The 21,870-nt window shown below is 42.8% G+C and overlaps 1 protein-coding gene across 1 annotated transcript in view; it reads right to left on the reverse strand.

Annotated features, from left to right (window-relative positions):
* LOC147889203 (chaperone protein dnaJ GFA2, mitochondrial-like) overlaps positions 1-21,870 on the reverse strand; it is a 58,890-nt gene that overhangs the window by 12,626 nt on the left and 24,394 nt on the right. Inside the window, exons 8-15 of the mRNA XM_087391633.1 lie at positions 12,813-12,929; positions 4,531-4,581; positions 4,317-4,398; positions 4,151-4,215; positions 3,810-3,884; positions 3,642-3,714; positions 3,444-3,535; positions 2,760-2,831 (exon numbers count right to left, since the gene is read on the reverse strand). Of these exons, the coding sequence (XP_087247759.1) occupies positions 2,760-2,831; positions 3,444-3,535; positions 3,642-3,714; positions 3,810-3,884; positions 4,151-4,215; positions 4,317-4,398; positions 4,531-4,581; positions 12,813-12,929 (627 nt within the window). The remainder of the gene's footprint in view (positions 1-2,759; positions 2,832-3,443; positions 3,536-3,641; positions 3,715-3,809; positions 3,885-4,150; positions 4,216-4,316; positions 4,399-4,530; positions 4,582-12,812; positions 12,930-21,870) is intronic.

A 21,870-nucleotide genomic window follows, 5' to 3' on the forward strand; every position in this document is an offset into this window, starting at 1 on the left:
CCAAAAGTCAAAGTGACAGACCAAAGCATCAACACGAATGTGTACAATCCAAATATGTGATGGCAATGCCTGCAGTGTTGTATGTTGCTCTTGCTTGTTGCCATGGGAGACTATCAACGCCAAGCTTAAGCTTAGCACGTTTCATAAGGAGATCATCATTGAGAGATTGAATGTTTGGTCAATCAACCACCTAACTTGAATGGGAAGTATGCTACATTAAAGGGTTGGAATGGTAGAACAATGGGCATAATCGTCTTCCCATTCCTCCACCAGTCACCACCTGGGAAAGATGACAAGGTGTCCTGCGAAAGCGAGGCCTAGGCAGCCAGCCTGTGGAGGTTTTGCTAGTGACTGTTATGCCCAGTTTCCTGCTGCGCATTTTTTACATACTGCTTTTTTAGCAGCCTTTCGTCCTATTGGATATGCCGATCAGATTCGAGAAGAGTCTCTGATGTCTCAATGCTTCCTTATGAAATCCATACAGATGTACGTGGATAGACTCAAGAGATTGATAAGTAAATGGCATCGGGCCACAGCGTCCGAAGACCAAGTAGGATGGTTTGTAAAGGGTCTGCCCATGGACATAGGGAGGATGCAACAGCCTGCTACTCTGGATGCAGCTATCCCATAGCTGGTGGTTGGGAGATGGTGAAGATGAGTATACAATGTACTGGAGCATAGGCTCAACCACAAATGGCACTTGTCTCCAATCATTAGTATTACGTGACACTTTATTCCACTGCTCAATTGTTGAGAGTTAACAATTTGGAGCTTTTGTTGGGATGTGTTCTGCTTGGATCCCCTTTTTTCCTTCTACTAAAGAGAGAAGTGCAATTTGCTGTCTCATAGGCAACGGTTTAGAATAATGTTGCTGGCCTCTTGCTCCTCAGTTTGACGGGGTATTCAAGACGCGAATTGTTATTTTCAAAGGCCTAAATTGCTTTGCATGAGTGAAGATCACCATGCAGTGGTGAAGGGTCACTATAAAGGTCGTGACCTGGCCGCCATGACTATAGAGGGTCAGCACTCTAAATTATGGAGGAGCTGAATGGAGTAACCACTTGTAGCAAAAACCTCTACAGATATATATCTTTTGTCTTGGTTTTGTGTGTGAGTTCTCTATTATATTGCGGCATGTGCCATTGTTCGTACACTGTTCAAAATGTTCTTTTATTGTATGCATGCATCTAGTTCTCTATTATGCACTCAGATATAGCAATAGTAAATGCATGCAATCATAATACTAGCTTCGAACATCTATTTCAACTCCAACTCATTGCTTCCCAATCTCTTAGGGCTTTATTATATGCTGAGAACATACTTCAGTTGGATAAAGTTTTGGCAAATTACATTGTTGGACACCTGTAATGGCTGCCAATTGTAACGGAATGGCTTGTAAGCCTGGTCTCTGGTTCTAAAATCAAAGCAATGAAAACTGCATTAGAACTCCATGAAATTTGTAACACCTTGAAAAGGATCCAAGGCATTTGTGGATGGAATTTGAACTCCATGAAAATTGCATTAGAACTCCATGAAATTTGTAACACCTTGAAAGGAATCCAAGGCTTTTGTGGATGGAATGTTATGTCTCTAAGGAACAAGTTGGTTGATGCTGTCTAATTCACAAAGTACACATTGCATTGACACAGATCCTTTTTTTCAAGCAAAGAGACTTGTATTACCAAATACATCCAAGCCAGGAATAATTCCTGAGATCAACAAAATACCTTAATGGACTATTACAAAGGATCTGGCTCAAAATGAAATGGTCCCAGCCAATCAGATACATCACAGTGCCACGAGGGGCCTGTGGGTATATGTCACAAGAACAGCCATCCATGGTCACACTCACACTAAAAGAGGCTATCCTCACAGTAGCCGTTCAGGATGAGCCCTAAACTTGCTCCAGGTGGCCATGAGCATGTGTACAATGTAATGTCATATGGTACAGAGAGACTGAGATGGATAAGTCTGAAAACCATCAATGGCATCTGTGCATCTGGAATGCCAGATCTGCCAGAAGCTAGCAATGATCTCCCATGCTGAGTCAATGGAGAAGGGATGTTTCCTGAAAGGAAGAAAATGCATTGCATCCAGGCAAATAATTTGGAGGTCTCCCCTATCAATTTGGGTGCAATATCCCCATCTGCTCCCTCGTATTCTATCTGCATCTGCTCCCTCGTTCTATGGACCAGACTGCAGAAGCCAGGCTACAGATCCCAAAAGAGAAACAAATCACATCTCATGATCGTGCCACAGAGATTCTCTTTAGGAATATATAAGTCTAAATCTTGGACTGAATTTTTTTTTTGAGCAATGCAGTGCATGCTCGAAATTCTCGCATTATCACTACAGCAAAACAAATTTGATTTCATTCTAAAATCCAGCTGCACACAATCTCGAAATTCTGGCATTATCACTACCGTGAAACAAATTTGATTTCATTCTAAAATCCAGCTGCACACAATCTCAGTCCTACTTTAGCCAGCTGCACACAATCTCAGTCCTACTTTAGCCAGAGCACAGGTGGCTTGGGACCTGTCACTCCAATGAAATTGTAGAATACTGCAGCAAAACATGCCTCCTTTCAAGTACGTAAATATTACGTCCTGAATAAATTCACAGAATGACAAATAGATTGAAATACGACAATTCTGAAAAACATGACAACCTTTAAAAAGAAATGCAGGCCTGAACTCTGTATTAAAAGATTTTATGCACCAAGGAAAAATAAAAAAGTAAAAAATTTGATGCATTACCTGAGTGAAGCTTATAGCAGAATCCACATGAACATCTGCTCCCTGTCTTCGGAAAACTGGATCTGGCATCACCTGTTCAAATCCAACAGGAAATCAATGTGTTTCAGTAATAGATTTTTAAAATATCAAAATTAAATTGAATTGTAATAAGAATCAGAAGTAATAGATGTCTAAGATTGTAAGCCAAATTATTTGTTAGTAACACAGCCAATATTAAACATTGCGTAGATTTATTTTCTTGGTCCAACCATTAAAACGCTAATCATTATCTACTACAATCATCTTGGACATCTCTGATGCAAAAAAACTTAAACGAGACAGAATGACAAACGTACTTGTAAGCCCAAAAAATCAGAATTTTTTACAGATACTAGTAGCTACTTTCAAACAAAGAGAATTGCGAGAAACTGTAAATATCAGCTTCATCATGCAAAGCTTGAGCTATTTACAACCAGCTCCCCAGGGACACGTTCCCAGGAAAACCTTGCTACCAAAGGACAAGCATTGATCCCACTTGCTTTGTGGTGTCATGCAAAAGTTATCACCTTCCAACAAAGGGAGCTTGAAATCAGAACAAAAATATCACAAACCAATATTTTGATTTCCCAACACTTGAGCATCTCCTTAGATGTAATATAAGCTTGTTTCTTTCCAGCCATTTTGGGAAATAAAAATGAAGTTCACCTCTAATGTAACAAACAAATCCCCAGGTGCATGCCCACGTGGACCAGCTCCTCCTTCACCAGCGAGCCTGTTCTTGTCACCATGTTTGATACCTGCGTTGCTTTTTATAAATTAATCATTGCTCGATGTTTAGTGATAACATATTGAGAAAAGTACAGTATTCCCTAATCGTGGAATGTTTGCCCTCATTTCACCTACCAGGGGGGAATTCTACCTCCACTTCTTTGGGCTTATCAACTGTTCCAATTCCATTGCACGTTTTGCATTTCTCCTGCAATGTTAGGCAACTTAGTTGGCCATTGCTGAAACAAACAGCTGTCTAAAGCAGACAGAGGTTGACTTGTAGCAATAACATTTGCAACGTACCTTCATAACTTGACCCTCTCCCCCACATGCCGAACACGTGGTTTCTACAGAAAAGAAACCCTGGCTAAAATATGTCTGCAAAGTGGCCAAGGTATTATTAAAATACCACCTAAGATCCATCTATAAATAAAACCATATATATATATATATATAGATATATATATATATATATATATATATATATATAGATAGATAGATATATATATATATAGAGAGAGAGAGAGAGAGATTAACAAGAATGTGTGAGTTATGAATAGCAGGTTCAAAATCTTGATCAAAAGTTTAAACTTCATAACATGTTCAAAAGTCCAAACTTGATCAACTTTGGAGCCATTACAAACCGTGCCACGGCCTTTGCATACTCTACAGGTTTGGGGTTTCACCCCTGGAGGAGCTCCAGTACCCTCTGCAAGACAAAGCAAACCATTACAGCCTCTGCATAAAACTACATAATCAAAATCAGAATCCACCAACAGAATTTTTCAAGTGGAATGCCCTAAGACATACTGCAACTATCACACCGCGCAGATGCATTGAACCGTAACTTTTTGGTGCAGCCCTTTGCAGACTCCATAAACGAAAGCTGCACCTGCAGGTCAAAACTGGCAGTTCAATACCACAATGAACAGCACTCCCCTAGAAGTTAAGACACAAAAACCACCCAGAAATAATGAGGCAAAAAATATATATGGTATCTAAAACTTAAAATGAGATAATGTACCTTTAACTCAACGTTCTCAGCTGATTCAGAATCAAAAGCATCCTTCATCATCTACAACCAGTAGAGATACTTAACAGACAGATCTGAAGGGAAATCAATATTGGTATCTTTCTGACACATTTTCATGTACTCATCAACAAACAAGCACACACAGAGTAGACTAAATAAGTCTAGATGAAGCAGCAAAGCATAGGAATAAATCAAAAATAGGTTTTATTCTAGTTGGTAGATAATTAATCCAAGCCAGGAAATGAGGACCCTGGTAGCCTGGTCTTATCAAGAACTGGTTTTTGCAGTTTTGGAGGAGCAAAAAGGAGGCATGACAGAGGGTGAGCCTCAGCAGCAAGTCCATTTTCAGTGTCGTGTAGAATTTAGAATCCAGTGAAAAACTTATGCCATGCGAAAACAGTCAGAAAGTCAAAGTAAATTTATCATTACAATGTCACTTCACAAACAAAAGAAGCTACACAGTACTGTGGAGGTGTCATGTGCACGGATTGGTATCTGACGTGTACAGGGGTACACAAGACTAGCTCAAGTAGCCTGGGGCGGCTTAGGGCTAGGCAGGCTTGATTCTCGAATTCAGTGGCAAGGGTACGAACCAGTTAGAGGTCTTCGCTATTTTTGGCGCATTGGGCCCAAGTCTATAAAAGGGGCCCATAGGTTCAGTTCTCAGGGAGCCGATGGGAGCAAGTCTCCTTCCCAGGTGTGGTATGGATTGAGTCGCGGACACGCGCCTGCATCTTAGTGTAGCCCCGGCCCAACAGCAGATCCAAGGCCTCTAGGCGCCACCTGGTGGTATGGGACACCAGGCTGGTTAGGATCTGGTTGGGAGTTCGTGCCAGTAGCTCAGCTCATGGCTCGAAGGGGACATCTCCTGATTCGGAATCGCATCCCGTAGATGTCATGGTTGGGTGGTGAGCAACCTGCTCAGATTCCTCACGTTGGGTGTGTTCTTGTGTTTGCTTGCAAATCAGAGGTTTTAGGAGTGCTGGGGACGTGTCAGTTGGTATCAGAGCCAACTCCTAAGGTAGGAATCTCTGTTACGAGAAATTTTGGACGTGATTTTCTCCAGGTATGCCTCAATTTCGAAATTCATGTTCATGCCCTCTAAGTGCTTGTTGGTTCATCGTTAAGGGTTGTGTTTTTGGATTGGGAAAGAAGGAAGGAGAGAGAGTGAGAGAAGGGTGAATTCGTTGCCAGATGCGAAGAGCTGAGAGAGAGGGAGAGGTGTAGTTAGGAGAGAACAGTGAGGTCCGGGCAGAGAGGTGCTAAAGGAGTAGCTAGTTAGGCGCAGGGCTGAGGCGGAATCCCAGAAGACCCTATGCACGGGATGGTTGCGTAGTTGACGTGAGGGCGCGAAGATGGAGAGCGGGGAGAGATGCGCGATGGACTGGAGCAAGGATGCAATCAAGGCCGAGCTGTTTTCGGGGAAGTCTAAAGGCTAAAAAAAGCACTCCCCTCCAAAATTGGAGGGTGGGATTTTCAAAAGCGGGGCTTTTCAAAAGCTTGGCTTACCGACCTTATAGCTGGCCAATTTGCTTCATTACTCCAGCCCATGGACTGCGCAAGGGTGAAGCGCCTCCATGCCATCCGGATCAAAGCCCATCACGTAGTTCGGCCTGCTATAGATGACCGTACGAAATAGCGCCATCACCGTGAGCTTCGTTAGCCAGAATTCAGGGGGGGGGAGGTTCTGTGGTTTGTCAGGTTCGTCAGCTGGAAGCTACACCTCGTAGGTGTGATCACTAGGTATTGTGGACAGCCCCATCCTCTGCACAGAGAGCTGCCCGGGTCAAAGAGAATGTGAACTCTTTGGTCCCTTCTCCATAAACTCGGAAAAGGTCATGGGGGCCAAATAACGAATTATTAAAAGTGCAATTACAAGAAAATGGGCAGGTAATGACATTTACAAAAATACCTGTCATCAAAACTTGGTTAGCTCCCTTAGCATTGGTTCTTGCGCTTAGGACAATCATTTCGAGTGTGGCACCGCTCCTCGCATGTAAAGCAACATTCTTCTTTCTTTAACTTCAAGGTGTGTAGGAAACGGGCTCAACCATTCTTCGTCTAAGTCGAGCTCTTCTTGGAGGCGTTATCGATTGACTTCGACTCCCCGGTACCAGTTGTAGACTGAAAGAACTTCCTCTTGTTCTTTCCACTCATGTCGGCAATAGTGGTTCCCTTTGTGCTGGCCATGGTATCATCATAGATGCGCACATAGTTCATGACCTCTTACAAAGTGGTACACTTGTTATTCTTGATTTGTAGCTTGTACGAGTCAAGCAAACCATCCACAAAGAAACCTAACAAGGTGACTGGATCCATCTTTGTAGCTCGACCTCAAAAGTCAAATTCAGCTTGGACATATCAATGGCCTTGAGCTTGCCTACGATATCATAATCTTCCTCCCTCTTCAGAAACTCTTTCCTGAAGACCTCTTCGAAATTCGATTCATATTGTAAGCTTTGGTCGGAGTTCCTTCCACCACAATAAAGCCTTCCCTAACATGTACCCTGCTGCAAGCTGCATCTTCTTTTCATATGGGTAAGGGTGAAACTGGAAGTATACTTGCCACTTGTGCAACCAAGTGTCAACCACCTCCTTGGTTCGAGATTTCTGATCTCCGGGATAAGGATCTAGAGTGATATTTGGACCTAACACTGAAGCCAAAGCATCCACCTGCGTGAGCGCTTGAACAGTGCTAGTCAAAAGTGAAAGTGAAGTCTGAATCCCTTGGAGTTGTTGTGTCAACCCCATTTGATTCGCATTAACCCGCTCAAACTTTTCATCGAGAGTAGTGGTGAATTCACTAAAGTAATCAAAATCATCGTAGAGGCTCGGGTCATCATGTGCCTGATAATTCATATCGTAGAGGCTCTGGTTATCATCTAACTGATAATTCATATCTTGATTACCCATCGCAAGCCCGGGGTCTATGGAATCAGCCATAACTGAAATCTAATTTGATGAAGAAAGTAGACTAGAGAAGAGAAGCAACAGGTGGGCTCGGAGCTAGGAGTCTGGAATAGAGTGCAAGCTCGCCACGAGGAGAGGAGATGACGGAAGAAGAGCAAGGCTAGGTGAGGGAAACAAAGGCTGATGCAGTTTTGGATCGCAAGGTCGACACACTCTCTATCCGGATCAGCGGTTACGTGATATGTCATGCATTTGGAACATGTGGACTTGTTAATCGGAATAGAGTGGTTTAAAACCCACGATATTCGGATTAGATGGAAAGAGCATACACTCTCTTTTTTAGATAAGGACACCCAATTTTGTATTCAGTGTGATAATATCCCCTCTTCTCACGGACCTATTGTATCTGTGATGCAGCTTCGGAATATAATAAACACTTCTCATTATGATGTGTATCAGTGTGTTTTCATTCCGCTTTCTTCATTTGTTGTCTCTGTTAATAACAAAAATGATTTAAGCGTGTTTGAACACCGTGAATTGAGCATGTTGTTGGATGATTTCATGGATGTATTCCCCGCTCAACTACCAGAAGGTTTACCTCCAGAACGGGTAGTAGATCATCGCATAGATTTAGTACCTAGGGCTCAACCTATTAGTATTCCACCTTATAGGATAAGCCAACTTGAGGAGGATGAGTTAGCTTCACAGCTATAAGATTATCTGAATATGGGCTATATTCGCCCAAGTAAATCCCCTTGGGGCGCACCTGTCCTCTTAAGAAAGAAGAAAGATGGTTCGTGGAGAATGTGTGTAGATTATGAACAATTGAATAAAGTGACAATTAAGAATCGATACCCTCTTCCTCGTTTTGATGATTTGATAGACCGTTTGGCCGGAGCGGAGCACTTCACTAAGATTGATTTGCGTACGGGTTACTACCAAATCTGTATCTATGCTAAACACATAGATAGAATCGCATTCCGAACTAGGTATGGCCACTACGAGTTTCTCATATTACCTTTTGGTTTGACCAATGCTCCTGCTACCTTCCAGCAAATGATGAACGATTTATTCCAAGATTTTTTGGGCAAATTTGTTGTCGTGTTCTTAGATGACATCTTGGTATATAGCCGAACACTAGAGGATTACATTGGACACCTCTAGATTGTCTTAGTTATTCTAAGACAGCATAAGCTCTATGCCAAGATGAGTAAATGTGACTTCTTAATGAAGGAGATCATTTACTTAGGACACAAGGTTTCTTCTGAAGGTATTAGCATTGATCTAGATTGTATCCAGAAGGTTTTGGAATGGCCCATCCCTCAGACAATGAACCAACTTCGTTCTTTCCTAGGATTCACAGTTTTTCTATGGAAGTCTGTGCGTGATTATTCAAACATCACGGCACCCTTGACCAGCATATTGAAAGGTCGTGGACGCAGGTCTACCCAGCCGATCTCTTGGAATGATGCATTGAATAAGGCTTTTGAAACCTTGAAGCTAACTATCAAGGAAGCTCTTATTCTTGCATTACCCGATCCTATCCGGCCTTATGTTTTAAAGGCCGATGCGGGTGATTTTCCGATTGGGACAGCTTTATTCCAAGAGGGCAAGCCTGTAGCTTTTGAGAGTAAAAAGCTAGACGACACCCAATATCATTGGCCCATACAAGAAAAAGAACTATATGCAGTTGTGTATGCTCTAAAGGTTTGGAGACACTACTTGTATGGTTCGAAGTTTCTTGTATTGACAGATCATCAGTCAATCAAGTATGTATGTGATGGGTCTGAATTGAGGGGTAGAAAGGCTAGATGGGCAGAGTTAATGTAAGATTTTGATTTTGAAATACATTATCGAAAGGGTTCCATGAATAGTGTGGTGGATGCCTTAAGTCAAGTCGAGTTTGTAAATGCTATGTCATTTACGGAAATATCCTCAGACCTATTTCAATCCTTGAGGGGACTTTGCGCAACTGATAGTCATTTCCGTTCTTATTGGCAGAAGGTCCAAGATAGGAGCTCCATGGTTGACCAGGACTCAGGCCCCAAGGATTGTGCCACCTACAATACAGGCGGTGGGAGGTCAGTGGATGATTAGGAACACCTTGCTGTTCCGGAATGGAAAGATATGTGCCAGATGTTTCGGATCTTCGATCCAAGATTCTCTGGGAGTGTCATGATGCTCCTAGTGTTGGACATCCAGGTATACATCGGACTCTGTCTCTTGTGAAACATACCTTTTATGGGCCTAAGATGCGTGCATTTATTGAAAACTATGCAAGTTACTAAGGCAGAACGCCTTAGAAGCACGGGTTTATTACAGCCATTGCAAATCCCGGGTAATAACTGGGAAAGTATTTCCATGGATTTTATTACCTGTTTGCCTAGAACGCGCAAGGATCATGACTCCATTTGGGTCATTGTGGACCGTCTGACAAAAATGTCTAGATTCTTACCTACTAGATCGACCATATCAGCTTTTCAGTTAGCTCAAGGGTTTGTGGACCACTTGTTTAAGCTATATGGTTTGCCTTCTGACATAGTCAACAACAGGGACAAGTAACTTCTGGACACTTGTTTTTGAGAAGTTGGAAACTACTCTAAGTATGAGTTCCTCAGATCATGCACAATCTGATGGTAGTACAAAGAAGGTTAACTAATTGGTTGAAGATATGCTTCGGGCATATGTTTCTAAGAGATAGTCTTCATGGGAAGATTATCTCCCCATGATAGAATTTGCTTATAACAGTGCAAAGCATTCAAGTACTGGTTACAGTCCTTTTATGCTTATGTACAGGTTTCAACCTAAGTCACCAGTTGTGGTTGGATTCAAGGGAATTCAAAATGATGCTCCAAGGACATTCTTGCAAGACATGTAAGAAATGTTGTAGTTTGCCAAGAAGTCTATTAGAAGTCCCCAAGATCGGGATAGATTTTATGCTAATAGACATCGTTCACCCAAAGAGTTCTCTAAAGGGACGATGGTATATTTATGTATTCCCAAGGAATCCAAGAGTCCAAGTATTGGTTTGGTTTTGAAGTTATCCCCCATATACTGTGGTCCGTTCAAGATTATTAAAAGAATTGGACCAGTTGCATATAAACTAGAATTGCCTCATGATGTTAAAGTGCATCCAGAGTTTCATGTCAATAGACTGAAAGAGTTACTGGGTGCAGATAAACAACTTGTTTCTCCTGAAGAAATAGTAGAAGTTACAGATTTGACTTTTATTTCACACGAACCTGAGAGTATTCTTGAATTTCGTGAAAGATAGATTCGTAATCGAACTATCACGGAATACAAGATCAAGTGGAAGGATTGTGTTGAGGAGGATGCAACATGGGAGACATTACCGAACCTCCAGAGGACATTCCCGTGTTTTTTAGCAAACTCACGAGTGAGTTCTTAGAGGAGGGGAAGCATGTCATGTGCACGGATTGGTATCTGACATATACTGGGGTACACAAGACTAGCTTAGGTAGCCTGGGGAGGCGTAGGGCTAGGCACGCTTGATTCTCGGGTTGAGTAGCAAGGGTATAAACCAGTTAGAGATCTTCGCTATTTTTGGCGCATTGGGCCCAAGTCTATAAAAGGGGCCCAAAGGTTCAATTCTCAGGGAGCCAATGGGAGCAAGTCTCGTTCCCAAGTGCTAGGTCTGATCCTGGATTGAGTCGTGGATGCGCACCTGCATCTTAGTGTAGCCCAAGGCCCAACAGTAGATCCCAAGCCTCTAGGCGCCACCTCGTGGCATGGGACACCAGGGAGGCTAGTTAGGATCTGGTTGGGAGTTCGTGCCAGTAGCTCAGCTCGTGGCTCGGAGGGGACATCTCCTGATTCGGGATCGCATCCCATAGATGTCATGGTTAGGTGGTGAGCAGCCTGCTCAGATTCCTCACGTTTGGTGTGTTCTTGTGTTTGCTTGCAGATTAGAGGTTTCAGGAGTGCTGGGGACGTGTCAGGAGGACAGTCCAGAATCGTGTGCTACACAATGATTGCTTTTAAAAACGTCTTTTCATGCTGCCATGCCCTCTGCTGGCCTTTGTAATGTAACGCAAAAAACCAGCAAGACATATACTGCAGTATACAAATTCTTCAATAGTTAGCATTAAAGCATCAGTATCCAATATCACACGACTTCAAGTAGTCCTACATGATATGCCCAATACACACACTGATGGGATCTTTGTATGCATAACTTCCATGTCAATAGACACAAAAGAAGACGCAGTAGGCTTCATGGATTCCTAACAGCTTTAAACATGAAAGCAATTCCAAACCCCCCACCTGCAGTCATATATATTTCAAAAATGGCATCAGCCCACATATTTGTTTTACATATGTGTTGCCCTAAAGTTATCCTCCCAAATGGAGATTGCTCTTATACACTGCACAGCTACAATAGCAGCAAGATCACAGTCTTATAGAGTCGGCAGATACAATCACTTGGAAATTGCAAGAGAGAAAATCATATCAGAACCAAAATGGCACTTTATAGAGAGCACTCCCTCCACTTGAGCAAGGCCACCTCCCATGCACTCTGCTAGCCATGGTCTAACCCTGGATATTATCTCATCGATTCCCAGATCACAAGAAAGTTGACATTGCCAAGACTTAAGACCATGATTTTAGTGTCACCACGGGGTGGAGAATATATTGATGAGATGCCTGGGTACTATGAGATCCATCGTCGATACCACTACTTGTGAAAATCAGCATTTGCAATTGAATGGGGAGTATTTGCTTACAAAGTAATGCCCCTTTCGTTATGCAATGTACCAGCCAACTTTCAAGGAGTAATGTATACTGCATTCAAAACCCTAATCAACAAATTCTTGCCAGTCTTCCTAGAAGTATCTGATGAGAAAAAAGGAGAAATTTAAACATGCAACGAACTGACCAAGAGGACATCAGCAGCTTAACGAAGTGTTATGCCATTAGTATTAACATTAGCTACTGCATTCTAACGTGTGCACAAAGTTGTGACATAGAGCATGCTGCACAATCCTGAGTAGCATTTGTAGATGAGCTTTTCATTTGTTCTCACTCACTCATTGCACCGGATGGTGCAAGAGCCTCCAAAAAGTCAAGGGAAGAGATCTCTTAAGGGATCTTTGTATCAGACTTCTTGAACTCACAGGTCATGTTTTGGTCTCCATGGCCTATAAAATCTTAATCTTTCTTTTTTTAAACATTGCCTACGCATTTGCAAAGTATGTGCTTAATTTACAACATATTTGAAAAGAGAGTTTTGCTAACAATTTGAAATTATCTATCCATCTTCCTTCCATAATTTCCTAGAAGACTTACATCACAACATAGCCGAGTCAATCAGCAGCACTCTAAAGAAAGACCATTTGACATACCTCGCTCCACATACCACCCATGTCTGAAAATGGGAAGCCAAAGCCTCTACCACCAAAGCCTGGACCCGCACCAGCACCAGCACCAGCTCCCCCTTGTTCAAACCCCCCTGGCCCGACCTGCAAACAAGATCCAAAGCTTCAAACTTATAAATTAAAACCACCGTAGACCCATCGATCTTTAGCAGACTTTAATAAATTCTCTCTCTCTCTCTCTCTCTCTCTCTCTCTCTCTCTCTCTCTCTCACATCTACACAACAGACCATTCAATAGGTAGCCGCACACCTGCATGACAGAAAGTTCTCTTGGCATCTTTATCATCCACAGCACCAAGGGGGTTTATCAACACACATCGGGAGATTGTCAATATCCCAAGGCAAACCCCCATGGCCCCAAACACCTCCATGTGATGGATTTAGAGGGAGGGATGTGTTAAAAGGAACTGGCGCATAGATCAGTTCTAAGCAGCCTGCCAGGCCCCCTTATTTGGATCCAGAACTTTAGCCACGGACCTACAATGTACATCTATTAATGAAAAACAAAAATTATGTACAAGTGGGTCCTAAGGTTAGGTCCCCATGCCTCAACCCACACACTAACTTATGCACATCATGAGACTGTGTAACTAGCCTATTCTGACAGTTCCCCTTTAGTTGAAAGGTCTCACGTCTATGATACATAGATTTTCTCTGAATGCTAGAAATTTTGCCCTTGGCAGTCTACCAAATATTCTTCAGAAAAACAATGGAAGGGTCAAATTTCTCCTGCGTGGTCTGATGTGGAATGATAGGAAATATCAATCTGTTATGCCTTTCTGTGATCTCCTGGATTATTTGCCAAAGCATTTTATCTCATGTTGTCACAAAAGATCATAGTAGCTTCCCCTTGGACTGAACCAAGAAGCCATATTACTTCAAAAAAACATTTTCATAAAGCAGTATATCTTTCCTTTTGTATACTTCTTGCTTGACCTATGTAATGTTGCTTCAGCAAGAAAGTAGTTGTTGACTCTGTCTCTTTACCTCACCCCAATCTGCATCACAAAATCCCATAAGGTAAGGTTTTCGACCTAGACCCTTCAAATGTACCCTTGAAATACTTAAAGATCTGATGCTCACATGGCTTTGCCATGAACTGGCTGACCAAACCTACAAGATAATAGATATCTGGTCTGGTTTCTATCATCAAATTAATAAGTTTGCCAGCTGCTTGCCGATACAATGTAGCATCTATTAGACCTAGCCCTGCTATAATCTTGCAGGCCTAGGACAATTAGTGTAGTTAGACTTCAGTCCATTTGGGACACTTAGTCCAGTTAGTCAGCGTATGACTCTTCGGACTTTTAGTCCTACACTAGGGTTAGTATTATATTGCTTGTACTTTAAGATTATGCTATTCCACAACCCACATACTGTTTTGTCCTGTCGATGCTTTCAGCTTCCCTGCATCCAACACTGATATGAGAGCTGATTTGCGGTCTTAAACCTACTGCCTCAACAAATTGTATCTCAATTCGATGCTGTAGCTCCATTAGCAACTGTTTGTTGCTCTGCTTTAGTTCGCAACTTCAGTTCGTGCGCTTCACCAAGGAAGCATTGCCTCAGTTCTAGCTTCAATTTCGTATGTCACTCGGGCACCATTTTGACCGTCGCCCTTCAATTGGGGAAGTTAACCTGCAGAAGCGTCAAATTCAGAATAGCAGCCACAATCAGTTGCTCTATTAGCGTTTGTAGAATCGGCATCAACAGTCAGAGCTGTTCATATGACATATGTCCTCGCTCCTGGCCCTCGTCTGCTCAACGCTTCTACAAAGTCTCTATCCTTGTGCCTCTGTTTCTGGAGGTCATTTGCCCTCATCTACTGGCTGACTGCTTCCGTACCTGCTTTCGACGTGTTTGGAGGTTCTTTGGCCGAGTGTTATCAGCACTCTTGCTGCCATTTCCAATTGAATCGACTCAGTTTTGGACAGTTTGCACTCGCCTTTTTCTGTCTACAGTTAGGCCGCCTAGTTTTGTTGAAGAATCTTTTGAAGCAGTCAAAGGTTGACTGCTGTGTTAACTGACTTTACTGTACCAATAGTTTGAGTGCTGTACTAAGAGACTGGTAATTAATCTGTTGACTTGTTGAAGCATTAGTCTAACTTCTGGAGGCATTCAACTGAAGTTTTTGCACATTCATTTTGAAGGCTTACCTAGCAAGGATTTGACCCTGCTCTGTCCAGATTCTGGTACATTCTGCCTTGTAAAATTTGGGGCTTTTGCTCTGTTTATTATTTGCATTGGGCCCTCATGCCTCAGGGTTTTATTTCACGTTTATCAGCTGCAGCATTGTGTGGGAAGCACACATTGGCACTGAGTTACTGTGCAGAACAGTTGGCTTAACTTGGTTCGGTGAGATTTTTTGGGATTTTGCATTTTTCCTTAGTTGCAATAGATGTCTAGGTTTCTTATCCTTGACTATGTCATGTGCTTCTTTCACCAGCTTTCTCACCCATCTTGGCTGAGGCTTTGATGTTGATGCAAGCCAATCAGCTTTCTCTGTAGAGCTTAATGACTCCAATGTCTGAGGTTGTTGATCTGGAGTTACATCTCAAGTTGGCTGCACTTTCATTGATTCCCTATTTGCTTAAGTACATTATGACCATCTCTTTTGTTTGATTTTCTTTCAGATGTAGCTCATATGCTAGATCATTACCATGGCATATACTTTCTTTTGGCATTTCTACAGAAATCATTGTTTGTTGTCAGATTGTATAGCTTATATACATCTCCTCATCTGCGTATCAGCAAATATACATTTTTCACTTTTCATGCAAACTTGCTTCTTTTGTCCTTCTAGATATGAGCATAAGTTGCTAAACTAGATACTAGGAGACGCCTCACATTGGCTCGACTGCTGCTTCCATGCTTTCTCTGATGATCTACCTTTATGTGCACAGGTTAGTCGGCAATTAAATAATCAAATACCCTGCAGTGCTTACAGATTCTGTCCAAAAAGGATTTGTTAAAGCAGTTGCTGCAACATACATCATCAAGCACTCATAAATCACCCGATTCTTTCTTTTTGCAATCATGTTCTGTTCTGGAGGATCTGCTATACTAGTCAACCTCAAGATGCCATAATCTTGCAGAACTCAGCAAACTCCATTACAAGTATTCTTTGCATTGTCATGGCTGAAACATCTGATTTTCTCTCTCATTGAGCTTCATCCATTGTCTTAAAGGCCTTGAACATTTCAGAAATCTCAATCTCTTCTACATGAAATAAATAGATCTTTTTCTGGTGTAATCATCAATGAAAGTAACAAAATATTTGCTTCCTCCCAACAATGGTATACCTAGAATATATATTGCACTATCTGTGAGAACCAAATCCGATGGACGCCCTAGTTCCTCCTTTGGTAGAAAATAGTTCCCTGAGTTACTTACCTCAAACAAATTTCTTCATGGAATTCCCATGTGTTGATCTTTAATATACATGCACCATACTATTTTACTCCATAAATTGCAATGATTGGATATTAAAATGATTGATCCTTTGATGCCGCAAAATTGCTTCATTGTGAGCAATTGTGCATATTGTCTTGCCAGGATGCATCACAGCTAGCCTATACAATGTACCATTTCGTACACCATGTGCAAGACTTCCATATTGATTAACATTATGCATTTCATGTTGTCAAAGAGAACCAAAGCGCTAACAATTAATGGGTGCCATGGTTATGCGCTTAATTTAATTGTTGTTGCAGGTATAAGAAAGATTCTAGATTTGGGCATTGCGGAGCCCCACGAGCCATTAGGAGCTATTCGTGTGACCAAGTGCTAAGAAGACCCCAGAAGACCTTACCCATGGACATGGGATTAGAACTAGGCTAGAAATTAGACAAGTGGCAACTTGCCAAATGAATGAGCCATGAGCTCTTGTAAAACAATTCACGTTTTGAATTTCTGTAACACAGCTGAACTTTGTATTTCAGATTCTCTTTCATGAATAAAGACCTTGGGGGGGGTCCAGCCCGACATGTTGTCCTGGGCCCTAATGTTTTGCACACAGAGAGAGAGAGAGCGAGAGATGTTTGAGAGATGATCGAAAGATGGTTGCAATTGGTATCAGGGCTTGGCTTCATGGATTTTTCAAACTATGACGATCCAAAAGGCTAGGTGGCGTGACGTCTCTGTGCAATCAGAAGATCACTGTGCCAGTTGATGCTATTGCGTGGGTAAACCATAGGCAACGGGAGCCTTGGTCTTGACTTCATTTGTGCACGGAAAACTTGACAGAAGCGAGGTCCGTTCCTTTATGCTAGTCCATGGGCGAAAATGCCAGCGTCAACGCTACACAACATACACAATTTCCTTTTGGTCGAGCAGCACTGAAGTAGAACGTATGAACGTGTGATGACCAGTGACGCCTTCACGTAGAGGGAGAAGTCCTCTCATGGGCACGGACTTGCTGGTAAGCTCTGGTTTTACAAGTGAGAATTCCCTGTTTGGAATGGCGATGAATGAAGTCTCGTGACCGTGAATGGGTGACACTCTCTAGCGTATTGACGAAAGCTTTGTCCTAACAAGAAACAAACTTTCAATGGGGCAGATACAACCTTCACGAAAGTGCTAAGGTGACGTGGGCCAGCTCACGTGGATGCTGACGTGGCCAAGGTGCCAACTAGGAGTACACGTGGCATAGGCTTGCACAGGTACTGACGTGGCAGCTAGCTCAAAGCTGACGTGGCCACACGTGCATGATGACGTGGCACACAAGTCAGCCCTGGTGACATGGCAGTGACACGTGGCTAACAAATGGCTAACGTGGCAATGACACGTGGCAGGCTTGCAAGTGCTGGCATGGCAGTTACCCTGGTTAGGTTAACTCTAGTTAGTTGACTCAGCTTAAGGGGGTGGATACTCTTAGCTAATTAGTCTAGTTAGCCTAACTAGATCAGATTGGTTCAGTTAACCAGATTCTTGTCTGGTTCAATTACTTCAGAATCCAGTCAACCTGGTCAAAGGTTTAGTCACGGACTAACCAGACCAAAACCAGCTAGTCTAGTTAGTGTAACCAGCTAGTTACTCATCTAGTTACTGTTTCCCCAAAAAAAACAAAAAACAAAGAAAAACAAAACAAAAAGGGAAAAATTTTATGTCAGCTTTCTTTGTCTGTCAGAGACAATCTATACTGTCAGAAAATCAGCAGAAACACAGTAAAAATCAGAGATTTGCAGAAAAAGAATATGCATGCCTTTGAGCAGTGAAAAAGGAGAAAACAGATGCATTTTGAATATCATTTGCAGTAGCTAGAAAAGGGGCACACAGCTTTGAGTTTATGCCTTGAGTTGATAGCCTGTACCGGCACGAGTTGTAAATGCAATACACCTCTTGTTGAGGTATTTTTCTCTTTAATAAGCAAAGGCTGAGTGCATCAGTTGCATACACAGTGTGTGTGAGAGCTTGCAGATCTCATACAAGTTGTAGAAAGATGGCTCAATCACCTACCTATCCAATGGGATTCACAAAATAGGGATGCACATCCAAGACAAAGAATTGTGCAGCAAACTCAGCAAGAGTTTGGGAAAATGGTACGCATTCGTATGCAAGAGATGGAAAAACTCAGAAGAAAACCAAGAGCTCAACATCTGTTTCAAGAAGAAACTATGCCTAGTGCAGCTTACGATGTGCCAATACCAGAGGCACACTCTCGTGCACAGCCCGAGAGAGAGGGATCTCATAGGGGACGGTCTCATAGTAGGAAGAGATTGAGGCATCATCACCGATCTCCAAGCCCTTCACCATCTACTTCAAGCTCAACTTCTGTATCTTCTTCTTCATCAGATAAACCATCCAGGAAAAGAAGGAAACACGAGGTCTAGGAAGAGCAAGTCTTCCAGGACCAAGGAGTTTAAAGATGGAGGTAAATCTGTCAGGTTTATTACCTATATTGGTCAATATGGTCATACAGAGAAGGCACTGCAGTTTATTAGGCAGTTTGATGCTGCATTTGGTACATAAAACTTTTCAGAATCCTCCAAGTTGAGAATGGTCAGCTTGCAGTTGACAGGGACAGCTAGTGCATGGTGGAGTGCACAGACCACAGATGGGTCAGTCCCAAAGAGGTGGAAGAGCTTCAAGAAAGCCTTCTACCAGCAATTCATGCCTAAACAGTTTAGACATCATGTCCTTCAAGGTTGGGACAATTTACATATGGATGCAAGGGATACAGTGGAGGTGTACAATCAAAAGTTTTGGGATGCTTATTTGCAGGTTGCACCTTTCAAAAAGATCTCCAAAAGAACCCAACAAAGAAAGTACAAGGCAGGTCTCAATTCAAAAATTCAAGCAGTGGTGAATACTCTGAGGTTGAAGAGCATTCAAGACATTATGCATTCAGCTTCAGTAGCCAATCTCGTGCAGATGCAAGATCCAGCCACAGTACCATCCTTGCAAGCAGGAGGTACTGAAAGGAAGAAACCTGATTTTTCAAAATCAGAAAAGAAAGAGTATCCCAAGGTTGAGGAGAAAGGGTTTCAGCCTTAGAAACCGAGGGGTACTCATTTCTCAAACACATATAAAGGCAAATCCCAATTCACTTCTGAACAAATAGCTGAATTCCGCAGAGATGGGAAATGCTTTAGATGTGGGAAAGAGAGGGGCATATGGCTGCCCAGTGCCCTGAGAATAGATGTGCCTAGGGGCAAGTGAATTAACTGATATCCCAAGAGAGGGGTATAATGATGCATTTAAGAGGTACCCTAGAATGAGGACATGTGGCAAACTAGATCCCTCTAGGGAATTGTGGGCTCTGTGAATTAAGGAAGCGGGAACTTTAACGTGGATTAGTTGATTCGAGCTTACTACCATAGAGAAAAGGCTAGGTGGAACTACAGCGTGCCCTCACCCGTGATTTCTAGTAAACAGATCTATTTTGAAGACTTTACGAATACGTGACTTGGTCTGTAATAGTTGGTATCAGAGCCGTGGTTGAAGAAGAGAGTTGGAGCGATGCTTTGCTTAGAAGTGTAGATTACGTTTGAGGATGTTACGATCGTGAAGGATCTGAGGGTGGCTTTGGTTTACAAGTGAAGTGACTCCAATCAGCGTCGAACCAAACAATAGATCATATCCAACGGGTCTCTGCAATTAGTCGCGCGATGGCTGGTGTTACGCGGTGGTTCGTGTGTTGAGAGCTCCTTGGCTAACAGATCGTTTGCGTATGGTTTGTCAACGTTGGGTGTGCATTGAAATAATGGACGTTAACGAAGGCGCATGGCGAGTCAAAACAACAGCACTCCGCGTTGTACCACGTCTTGAGATTCTCAACCGCCTCAAAGACTCGGTGCTACAATCCCATGATCGTGTTTGCCGTCTGCTACTGTTATGCTCTAGTCGAGATAGCATGACCTCGGATAGATCGGTGGGCATTTTCTCTTAGATGACCAACTTTTGTAATAATTAATGTGCGTAATTAAATGGTCAAGAGAAGTAACTGCCAAGGTCCTAGGTGAGGGCGTAATGGCATTGACTAGATAGTTCTAATAGGGCTTGGGCCTAGGTGCATCTAAATGTGAAAATTGCCAAGGGGCAATTTGTTTTAAAGGAACTCCAAGAGAGGGGTGAAAAAGGATGCATCTAAGTAAGGGCCTAAAATGTAAACATGTGGCCAGGAACTATCTAGGGAGATGTGGGTCTCAAGGATAAGTATGAGGGAAATAACGTAGATATGTGTGTGGAAAATACGTATGTAGTCCTTGAGAATTGGCTGGGAGGTATAAAAATTGCCATCGCCCGTGAACGTGATCAGTTAGTGCGCAGGTTCAATATTAGCAGGAACTGTAGACTAAGGAAAGGGAGAAATTTGTTTTACACTTGGTATCAGAGCGCAGCAAGGGAGAGTCGACGCGCAGCAAGGGAGAGTCGACGCGCAGCAAGGGAGAGTCGACGGGCAGCAAGGGAGAGTCGACGGGCAGCAGTAGACGAATGACGACGGACGGCGTCGTGATAACGTCAGGTGTAACGCAGCGCTAGCGACGGGATTCGCGTTCAAAATCAGGATAGTGCGGATAATGAGACGTGCGCGCATCGATCGACTGACGCCTGATTTAATTGATGATTCCTCTTAGAAACGGGGCGTAGGCTTGCAAAACTCTGGTTCGAAATTGTGGATATTGATGCTGGAATTTTCGAAGGGGCGCCTTATCGCAGGGCTGCTGACCAGGTCTCGTATACGCACCAGCCACTATTGCCGTCAATTAACCAGTCACCGCGAGCTTTGTCTGCGTATCGTCATCTGCGTAGGGAAACGACGACAAGCAGGGGAATACAAAGCAGAGAGACGATCACGAGTTTGGTGGCATTGTCTTCAGTCGCGTGATGGCGGATTTGGATCCAGGGAGTGTTTGTGTCTTTCGAAGAAATTTCTAAGTACCTGTTAGTTCGTTTTTTTTTCCAGCAGGGACTGTTGTTTATTTTTTCTGTGTATAAGAAAAGGGGGAAATCCCCAAAAAAAAAAAAAAAAAAAAAAACCCATCTTCCATTGCGAACTTAATGGAAGCAGAAGGGCAGAATTCAAGGATGAATCCTAGTGAGTCTAGAGCTCAATCTACACAACAGATGTCACATCACGCACTACCTACATTGATTGGTAGGATTTCAATATTAGAGGATGCTTTACAGCAGATTATGAACCAGCAGCTTCAGGTGAATGCTGGTCAAAATGAGATTAGGGAGATGGTGCAAGCCTTGTCGGCTAGACCGTCTAGGATTGATAAGGGCAAGCTCCAGCAGAGCCAGAGCCTAGTGTACATTCCTTAGAGCGCGCAAGAGTCAAAGTGCCTAATATCGCTAATTATAGACCGGAGTACGCTGGTCGGATGACCGAGCGCAGCTCTGATGTGATCGAGGTTTGGTTGCACAAGTGGGAAGAAGCCTTCGCCATTTGTGAGATTAGATCCGATCTAAAGAAGATCCGCGAGGCCACACACCTATTTATTGAGGCAACGGATAGATGGTGGATAAAGCAACAGAAGGATCAAGTTGCTCCAACCACCTGGGAAGGGTTCAAAGCTGAA

This window comes from Dipteris shenzhenensis, chromosome 20 (genome assembly GCF_047967505.1).
Source record: "Dipteris shenzhenensis isolate YYH24624 ecotype China chromosome 20, Dip_SZ_1.0, whole genome shotgun sequence".
Classification (NCBI taxonomy): Eukaryota; Viridiplantae; Streptophyta; class Polypodiopsida; order Gleicheniales; family Dipteridaceae; genus Dipteris; species Dipteris shenzhenensis.